Genomic DNA, 10,911 nt, shown 5'->3' on the forward strand with positions numbered 1-10,911 from the left:
ACGGGTGTCTGTTTTTGATTGATTGTAACTAAGGTTTAAAGACTTGCTATGATTTTATTGAAAGCAATCAATATGCGGATGCGCTTGAAAACCAACACATGCTTGAAAAGCTGTAAATTTGCATGCATACAACATTTTTATTTGTACTGTAAGACGTGTAGTGAATGGTGAATGATGCTTGAACTGTTGCCTGGAATTAATGTTTATTTTCCAGCCTTTAAAACATGTGTTTTACATTTGACTTTCTTTGAAATTCATAGACTAAATATGTTATTATTACTGTTATATAATTTTGCGAGTGTTACGTTTTATTGATACAGCCATTGAAATGGCTGTGTATCAATCCAATCTGTTAAACTGTATAAATCGCTGTGATGTCAGGCGATTGGTGGAGCAAGTGGTGAAGTATTCCATGAAGAGCTGGTGCGTTGAGTGTGTGTATATAATTTGTGTATTCTATATTCAGGTAGAGCCCTCCGCATGCTTCGCTTGGCCAAGCTCTTGAGTTTGTTAAGACTCCTGCGACTCTCCAGACTTGTGCGATACGTCCAACAATGGGAGGAGGTGGGTGCTTATGTCTCAGCTTCATCTTTTATTCGTTTCTTTTCTTCCCAATGATATTCGATACCATACTCTGTATGCTGTCGTTAAGCCTCTGTTCTCATCGAAAAGACACGGGGCTTTGTTATTATTCGCTATCGATGGACTTCCGGCCGAAAGGTGAGTCCAGCTCTAGGACAACAACCACACCAACCCCTGTCAGCGAAACGCTTTCGATGTCACCAGTTTAGTTTGTCCTTTGTAAGATCTATGTGGAACTAAAATTAGACGCTTGGGTGGATGGTCAACAGAATAATCCCACAATGCTTCAGCCAACCTAGCCAGAGTTAATAGGGCTGTGTTCTCGTAAATCAGTACATTTTTCGACATGTATGAAATTAAATGATTTTTGGGTAAATTAAAAACAAATCTGTTTATACGCTTAAATATTAAGTTTGACTCTGATACGATGATTACAGAAATAATTATTTTGGAAATAGAAAAAGCAACAGAATAAGTTAAATTCACGTATATGTATATCAGTTCAAGATCACTTAAGAAGTATACACGGCACATTATGTCTTGTACATTGCACATGACACTGACACCCAGATTAGATATGCCACGTGACGCACTGTTCAGCGGGCTGTGAATGTGTGTCGCTTGAAACACAGTACCTGAGTGTCAGAATTACATTTCCTTTTATAGGAAATACGCCAATGTCAGCTTCACGTGATAGATCCAGTAATGCCTCACTCTGTGTTAGAACTGCACATAATTTACACGAGAGTGAGAATTTGTGTTCTGTTGCTATTGGATTCCTCGGCTGTATATGTTTACCAGACGGGGCTGGGTACACGATTTTTACCGGGACTATGCACATCTATAGTTGATGCAAACATTATAATGTGCCCAAGTCCTGACTGCCCTGGATGAATTATTTAACCGGCGCCAGCGCTAATCAATAAGGGACGAGGGTGAAATTTAACTTATTAATGGTGAATGTGATAAGTTGTCGCTCCTTACGTAAGCGTCCGTTGGACTGTGAAGCTGTGTATTCTGGGCTGTCCGCTGGTCGCAAGTGCAAATCGAAGAGAGCGTGTGGGAGAGGATATCACTTACTGAGCGGTATTCAGAGAAAGCATTTCACACTGATTGTGCTCTTTGTTTTCTGCTTAATTTTTACATGCATGACGCAAATTTCTTTTTAAAAACAAATCTTCCAAAAAAAAAATGAGTCGTGGTGTTCACTTGCTGGTGTCTCTAGAGTCAGTCTTTCCATCTCACTGGACACACCCTACCTAATGTAAGCCACACCGGATACTCTCTTCCATATATCGACAAGCACTTGCGGTCAGCGGCCAACCCCCTATATGAATTTCTGTATATTGTTTGTCAAATCTACCTTTCGGCACTTTTTCTCTTCGAGCACTTAACTGTACCTTCTATATCTTTAAGCCCTCTGTCTGTTTACCTCTGTCCAGTGTGCTGTACGTGTGAAAAAAAAGGTCGAAAAGAAATTTTCAAATTTTACACAGCCATTCTATAAGGCGTCTAACTGTTTCAAAGTTACGAGTTTACAAAAAAATGTGTCAATTTGAGTGACAAAGTAGTTCTGTCTTTCTGGTTTTATTCTAGCCGGCTTTGGAATATATGGAAAAGAGCTCAGTGGTGAGAACCTGATACTACAACTTCTAATAACTCACCAAAACTAGCAGTAACTACCGCATGCTTGAACTAGCTTAAGGCCAGCATGCCCGGTTTGCCCAAGACTAATATGCTTTCAAACATTATAAGGTTTTAGTATCAGAAATTCTGTTCTATATAAAGACGCCGTAGAGTTACCGGTTTTTAACTCAGAAATCTTCCCAGATTCAGTTTGTTTTCTACTTCACGTTTTGTTCTTGACAACTGACTTACATATTGCATGGTACATGTTATCGGGTTTGAAAGACTGACTCTCCTATTTTGCATGCCATTGTGTGTGAGTTGCTATGTAAGATAACTTCTTCCTTTCTGTTCTTTCTGTTCTATTGAAGTAATGTCGGTTGGCAAATTATGTGATGTGGACTTGTAAGCTTCCACATAGATGTAGTCTGATAACAAAATGTCAGGAGAAATGGTACAACCGGTAATACTCATGTTTTATTGCCTTGTTTTTGTTACAGTTTCTTGCTCTGGCTGGGAAATTTATGAGAATATTTAACCTGATCTGTCTAATGTTCCTTCTGGGTCACTGGAATGGCTGTCTGCAGTTTCTAATCCCCATGTTGCAGGAGTTTCCCAGAGACTGCTGGGTCTCTCTAGAAGAGCTGCAGGTAAATGATCCTAGCGACAACGTCTGCTCCATACAGAAGTAAAACCAAACAGAACAGTCCCCGTCGCTAGTGTTTTCTAGAACGCAAAGGGCAGTGTTTTACATCACACTGGTTTAATTTTGATTCGTTAGACATGTGTGGTTTCATTTACACATCTTTCTGTCATGTTTCCCATTTTGCACTTCACATAATTCTCAGTTGCACTGTTAAGAAACAGTATACCCAAATCCACCAGCTATTTGAGCATCAATTAACTCCGTGGCTTAAAACAGAAAACCAATAACAACAAACACCGTAGCTTAAGACATTTTATTTACTACAATACACTAAAGATGGTTATATTACCCTATATCATCATTAGTGGCGCCCAAAATTTCGTCCTTTTAAAATACAAAATCCAGTTGGACAGTTGAATGACTAAAAATCTTCAATCATTCAGTTTCAAGAGAAACCGGACATGTTCGACTCTAAGTAGATGTAATCAATCTCGTAAGCTTGTTGTCATCAGTGCTAACATACCTTCCTCAGACCCAGGTTCTCATCAGTTCACTACAATCAACTAGGAATCAAATTCCCGGGTTTATTCAAATCACGACAGCCTATTATACAGAACGTTCCCTGACAGCTTGTTTGAACGAGGCGTCAAAAAAGAAGCGAAAAAAAAAATCCGAACAATCCTGAAAACAAGCCCAGAATCAAAATGCGGCTGTTCGCAGGGATTGTCTGCAAGATGAATCTAGACGTCAAAATTGACATTCATATATCATTTGATCATATAAAAATCTGCAAGTACAAGTCAAGACGGTAACTCCCAAGCCGGGGTAGTGTTGACTTGTTAGCATTATTATCTGTATGTCTGGCCAAATATTTTAATTTTGGTCTTGACTTAATCGGTTGTACTGTAATAGCTGTCACCCCATGTAATACGATTTGTTCCGTCATGACGACCTCTTGTTCTAACAGTTTCATCATGTAGTTATCATTGTTTCATGCGATTAACATTGCTCCATGGAATATCATCATTGCTTTACGAGTTCATCATTGCTCCATGCGCCCATCATTGTTCCATGCAATCACCATTACTGCATTAGCTCATCATTGCTAACTTGGAACACGCACTCATAATTGTAACACGTGGTCGATGAATCATACTGCACTTAGTGACGCTCCCCTCTCTTACATTTATCATTGTCGCTTACTCATCATTGATTCGTCCGCTCGCAATTGCCTCGTATCCACTCATCATGCCTTCGTACACTCGTAATTGTTTCATGCGCTCGTCATATTCCCCATACATTCATCAAGACATCCATACATTCATCAATGCACCCATACATTCATCAATGCACCCATGCATTCATCATTGGTTTGATTGTTTTTTCTAATGTTCAGCGTTTGCCGGTGTAATATCCATCCGACAAATACTGCCATCTTATGACTTTTGTTTCCTTTTCCTTTAGGACGCCACGTGGATGAAGCAATACACGTGGGCGCTGTTCAAGGCTCTGTCGCACATGCTGTGTATCGGTTACGGGAAGTTCCCGCCCCAGAATATGACGGACACATGGCTTACCATTCTCAGCATGCTCAGTGGAGCTACCTTCTATGCACTGTTCTTAGGCCACACTACCACACTTATACAGTCTTTTGATACCTCTAGACGGTTATACAACGAAAAAGTACGTACTGAGCCCCATCGGTAATATCCACTTTTAAGTATCGTCAGGATTATTGCATCTCTTGGTTTCCGTTCGACATTTATAATGTTCAGTCAAGACATTTACCCTTTTAAACAAATGACGTAAAATAACTATTGTTTCCCGTGAAGATGCCATGTTTCTCTTTCTACCCACTTTTTGTTTATGTAATTTAAAAAAGTACAAATTACTGGACATTGATAGAAAAACAAAACAAACGTTGCTAAACTTGAAGTTGAAATAGTTTAGGCCGTCTGCGTTCCTCATTTGCGATGACGATTAAATTAGGTTCTCTTTTTTTGCCATACCGCCATGGCTTCGATTTGATTAACCGTGTTCATCAAATTTTTCTACGCTCATGTGTCATAACAAAAAGGTGTAAATTTCTATGAAAAATGTATCATAAGTGTTGATAAATCATGTGGAAAGTAACTTAGCATAAAGTATTACGTTAGAGAAAATTGTTATGTATCTTATTGTTTATGATATTTTTTAGATAAAAGAAGTAGAAGAATACATGCTCAGTAGAAAACTTCCAAGGAAGTTGCGCGACAGAATTACAGAGTACTACGAGCACAAATACCAAGGGAAAATGTTTGACGAAGAAAACATCCTTGGGGAACTCAATGAATGTCTTCGAACGGTAAGTTACGGCACTGGACATCTTCACATATGCATTCACAAATGTATGTACACAGTAAATCGAAAGTAACTTTTGTATATACTTTTAAGTACAGTTGCTTCAATTAATTACTGTAAATCATTACTTGCTACTAGTCAGAATTCACAGGAATCACCATCCTGAACTATTGTGTGACACTGTTATATTTTCAGCTTTGAACGCTTCGTCAGTAATTTTTCCGACTGATAATCACTTAACAGAAAGTAGTCTAATTTTTTGCGAGATAAAGAAAGCTCCAATTAAATCACTTGAATGGCACACTGACTTTTGAACATGATACATCCTTTCTACGCCTTGAAAAGTCCTTACTCAATAATAAATTGGGAAACAAATCAATAATCAAAATCTATGTGGAGTTAAAATGTGAAAAAGGGAATGGAGCTGGTTGTGTGGGTGTTCAGCGTGGGTGTCTGGAAGCCTTGGCACGTGGCTGTTTTGGTGTGTTAAGAATAAATAAGGGATACAAGGACAAATACCAAACTGAAGACTGAAGGCGTTGTAACTGCAACTGTTAGACAGGGTTAAAATTGCTTGCAAAAAAGAGATCAGTATAGTTACTTTTGTAATATTTCATTTAGAAGTCAAGCCACTTTTTTTTTGGTTGTCAGGATAACCTCCGCTATCCGGTTTCTTTGATGGATTATTCTCTCGATATTTCAGATTGTACACGATAGTGCTGTCTGATAGGCTAAGGACAATTAATACCCGATTGGCACAGAAATTCAGTATTACATTTCATACTGTCTGTGTAACTTTGGCTCAGCATTCAATTAATTTCTACCAAACCAGCACAAAAGAAATTCAGATGTTTAGCTTAAGGCAAATGCATCCATCTTTGTCGAGGGACACTGAGTGATACGCATCAAAATGTGAAACTGTTGGCAACAGCACGCGTGTGACGACATAAAACTGGTTTACTGTCTTATAAAGTATTGGCTTGTGGAATATATGTGCAATAATGATGCAATTAATCAATGATAACGTGTGTATTCCATGACAATAGCGTACTCCAGGGAACAGCAGGATTTATGGTATTGCGTATTGACCAAAACAGCCGCAGCAAACGTCTCACTGTTTATCCCCCAAAATGAGGACATTTCTATGGTGTCCAATGGGAATCTCATACTCCATACAGTCCCATTAATACTTCAGAATCCAACACGAGACAAAACTTTCCCTTACGAGAGCGATTGGATAAAACTGTTTATTGATATGGTGCGGTATAAGCTAATTATGAAAGCCACATCGAACTGGTCATAAATCCTCCATTGCCTTAATAAGCCGATAAATTGCACTTAATTAAGTGCAGCACTAAATCCACGCCTAAGTCTCCTTATAGTTTCTGGTTTATCTGGCACACACGACATCTCGGATAATAAAACCCACAGCAGATAAATATTCGCCAGGCAGCCGTGTTGACCATTTGTCTCACGGCATGTTTTAGCCGTAGTCCAGTCAAAGCGAGCGAAGCGTTTAACTCCACCGTGATTATTACCATTGTGAATACAATCACGCTTCACTACCCAATTACCTCCCTTTATTATACTTTTCTGATTTGTTGTCTCCAGGAAATCATCAATCACAACTGCCGCGCCCTGGTTGCCTCCGTGCCTTTCTTCACCCATGCTGATCCCAGTTTTGTGTCCGAGGTTGTCAGTAAGCTGAAATATGAAGTGTTCCAGCCCGGAGACTACATCATCAAGGAAGGGAACATCGGGACAAAGATGTACTTTATCCAAGAGGGCATTGTTGACGTGATCACGAAGGACGGAGAAGTGGCAACTAGTCTGTCAGACGGCTCATATTTTGGTGGTACGTCCTATAAAAGATTCCCACAAACAGTTTTGATTGGTTAAAATTTCAGAGTTGAACCCAATGACTTAAAAGACTACATCATAGAGGGTAAAGTAGGAGCAGCGGCCAATGTTTAATAAATGGCAAATTTTCACGAGTAACATGTGAAATCGGGTCTCCTGCTAAGATACCTTAGCGTTTTATTGTGTTCATGTATATGCTTAAAGAATAGAAATTAAACTCCTTCTAAAATAAAATTTGAACGAAGTGCATACTTCTTATTAAGCATCGCTGAGATAGCTTATAGTCAGGCTGTAACGCAATGTGAACACAAAGGGTTATTTAATGGAAAAGTTGAAACCTCAACCTCCTTTTTATGCTGAAAAACTTTGCAGATTCTAAACTATTACTGGAATATTAGTTTATACTAATATTTGCCGTTCTACTCCATGAGATTTAAAAAAAAACATCCCACACAATATGTATAAAAATATAATAAAGCAACAAAAAATCTTGTAAACGGGCACTTAAAATAAAACATGAATTGGATTTGTTTCAGAAATCTGTTTACTGACCAACACGAAAAGGGTGGCAAGCGTGAGAGCTGAGACTTATGTAAATTTGTATTCGTTGTCTGTGGAGCATTTCAATGCGGTTCTGGAGCATTACCCTGTGATGAGAAGGACAATGGAGAGTGTGGCTGCCGAGAGACTTACGAAGATCGGGAAGAACCCGAGTATCGTAAGTAGTCGCGCGGATCTGGAAGAAGACCAAAAATTAGTGAACGAAATTGTGATGGAATCCACGCCGGTGGCTACGAGCGCGAGTGAAGACGAAGATAGGGATTCTGATGACAGCTTCGAAAACAAACCCAAAAAGAAATTTAAGTTTGATTTCCCAATCACTTTGCAAAAGATTTCTGAACACAGAGAAGGAAAAGAATCCAAGGTGAAAACTCCCTCTGATGCTAGAGAACGTGCAGTAGCCTTTTTCACGGAAAGAAAGTTCTCTAAGAAGTCTTTCCATAAACTGCCCAAAGTGGCATCGGGCTCTAATTTGCTTAGCCTAAAGGTGCCAGAAGTGAGTGACCGAAAACGATCAGGGAGTGTTGGGGACGCGCTAGGCATCATTCACGAGAGGAACAGTCCGGAGCCCTCTGAGGAAATGCTGAACGTGACGCGTCCTTCCGCCGAGAGACGCTTCAGTTTGTTCCGGTTTGACGGACGCGATTCACGCGATTCCTCTCGTCACTCCGCGCTCCAGAATCCACATTTAATACAGAGGAGGAGTCCTCCTAAGGAAAACTTGGACACTCTAAAGCCTCCGGAGGAAACGCCTAAGGACGCCAGAGAACGCCGGCCTTCTTCTAGTAGTATATCCAGACACTCTAGTTCGCACCAGGACGGTCACTCCGGCTCGCCCTCACCATTATAGGGACGTCTGATTTCAGATGAATTTGTTTTGTACGTTATCAAAAAGGAAAATGTGTGATATGCATATACTGATGCTATAAGGGTGCAATGCTTAATTCTGTGTCGCAAAAACGATCGAGGATGCAATTTGGTATTGATGTGGTTGTCATACAGTTGCGACAGAAAGATTATATTAGGTCTGTCAACCTATCACATGTATAAACAAACTGTTTAATGGCCACGATAAATGGACCCACTGTCATTAAAGCAAACTGGGTAGATCGTCTCAAAAGTATCGCCTTTTGAGATGTGGTTTATACCGGCCATATTCTACAGCTGTCACGTAAACCGGTTTAAAACAGGGTCTGGAATAAGTATTCCTCCATTAGGGTTACTCTCAACTATTTGTTATCTTTGTTTTCCTGGCAATCCTTGTCCAGTAAGGTGTTTTGTGAAGAGACAGGCGTGATTCACTCTCGTGTGTGGTCAGGTTTCAAAGTTAAGAAATGCTCGGCCCCACCAACAAGTTTTTATTTCGATGGCTTTTCAAGTATTCCTAGCTTACCATAAATATTTTAGCCAGTTTTTCGTCCAGAGTAGCCAGTTTCTGCATTAATAGTCTACATCTTCTAGGTAGACACGCGAAATAGCAATAAAGGCCATTTCTGCATTCACGTGTAATGACTAGCTGACAGCCAACGGCACGGAAGCTTTCTTTTGGGCCTGAATGGCAATTGCATAGGCTAAACTTCATCTGCAGCAATTTCATCCACACTGAATCATTCATCAACTGAGCAAGTTGTATTACAACTTCTCATAAACAACTTCCAAGCATTACACTTTTATTATAATCTGTGTCAGTGTGTAGAAACCAACTCTATACTAGCTATATAAGGTATCATCCAGATGTACGTACCTTACTTTAGACTCATATTTATCGGCTTATATTCCACTTTCCTTTATCTCTACGCAAGATAAGTTTATCCCCTGAACAGTGAAGCACACAACCGTTTTTTTTATTAGATATCGGAACACTCGATGAATACACTCAAAAAATTAATCTGTTAATTTTAACAGAAAGTTTGTTATCTGAGTGATCCTTTTAGAAGAATTGAACATTATGTTGAATATGACACAATATTGTGTTATAATAACAAAATACAGTCTAGCACCACTAGGGCAACAAACTTTCTGTTAAAATTAACCGATTAATTTTTTAAGTGTAATTCACGGGAATATAGTTATAGACGATAAAGGGACAAAACAGCGGATACAAGCGAATTGATTTCCACTCATGGCTATTAAAATAGTTCAAATATCATGTCTTTCTCCACGCGTTTGCTCAACTTTTCACCATTAATGGTAGGGACATGGTCATGTGTGGCACGTTGAATGTAAGTTGACTCTCGGTTGTGAAATCACTGCTCTCATGTAAATGAAGTACTGTCATTGTACAACTTAATATCATTCGCTAACTACCATCTCTGTGACTACATATTCATCCTGGATCTTGCGTACATTTAGTCTTTGCTAAGCACTAGAGTCATGGAAACAACTTAATCTTAGCTCAATATTAGTCTACAGTTTTAAGAAGCGATACCTCTGCTTTGGTTGGAATCGAACCTGCATGACAAAGAGACTATGTACCACACCCAAGTACAAAGAGAAATGCATGTCTACGTAGTTTTGTGTGTAAGCGTTTATTTCTGCAACTGTGATCACTGTATCAGAGGTTACCTTTGTACATAGGTAGTTATCTTTGAATACCGGCCATTCCTGTTCTGAACCCATGGTTATGTTTGTGTACCAACAGTTCACAAGTAGCAGTTTCATTTCTGGTCCACATTTTAATCTACGTTTGGTCCACCGAACATATCCACTTTACTCTTGATGAGCAAACCCGTACACAATTATTTATGATGTGTATTCGTGCACATTAAAGTACTACAAAGCAAACTAAATCAAAACTTCAATAGGATGTTTGATACGTGGTCAAATAACCCTACATCACTACGTGATAGCTTTACTCCGGTCTTAAATTGTGTGCGAACGCATCTTGAATGCAGTCTTGAATATAGAAGTGATCAAATACATCAAATAATATGCTGTTTTAATAGTAAGTCACATGTTAACTCATTTCAAAAACTAACTAACCGAGTAACCACTAAACTTTGCTTCACCCATTCCAGCAGAAGGTATCGAAAACGTATGACCTGAACCAAATGAGAAACAGTATGGTTTTGGAGGTACTTTAGAAAATTCATGCTCTGTGCCTTCTCTTAAAATATCACAAAAGTGTATGTATGCACATGTTTTGTGGTGGTCTTTTATTTGAAGTGTACTTTACCGAAATAGCCTATGTAGAATTCATTTGAGAGTAACTGACCTGTATTGAAACATTAAATCTCCTTCTATGTGTATGTCATATTGTATATAACTTATGCGTTACTATGACACGCGTGGACATA

General features: G+C 39.1%; 1 protein-coding gene across 1 annotated transcript in view; it reads left to right on the forward strand.

Moving 5' to 3' along the window:
• LOC135473669 (potassium/sodium hyperpolarization-activated cyclic nucleotide-gated channel 3-like) overlaps window positions 1-8,465 on the forward strand; it is a 60,253-nt gene extending 51,788 nt beyond the window's left edge. The window contains exons 5-10 of the mRNA XM_064753533.1: window positions 467-564; window positions 2,709-2,858; window positions 4,319-4,537; window positions 5,052-5,198; window positions 6,806-7,049; window positions 7,591-8,465. Coding sequence (XP_064609603.1) covers window positions 467-564; window positions 2,709-2,858; window positions 4,319-4,537; window positions 5,052-5,198; window positions 6,806-7,049; window positions 7,591-8,465 — 1,733 coding nt within the window. The remainder of the gene's footprint in view (window positions 1-466; window positions 565-2,708; window positions 2,859-4,318; window positions 4,538-5,051; window positions 5,199-6,805; window positions 7,050-7,590) is intronic.
• Window positions 8,466-10,911: the final 2,446 nt, after the last annotated feature.

This window comes from Liolophura sinensis, chromosome 8 (assembly GCF_032854445.1).
Source record: "Liolophura sinensis isolate JHLJ2023 chromosome 8, CUHK_Ljap_v2, whole genome shotgun sequence".
Taxonomy (NCBI): domain Eukaryota; kingdom Metazoa; phylum Mollusca; class Polyplacophora; order Chitonida; family Chitonidae; genus Liolophura; species Liolophura sinensis.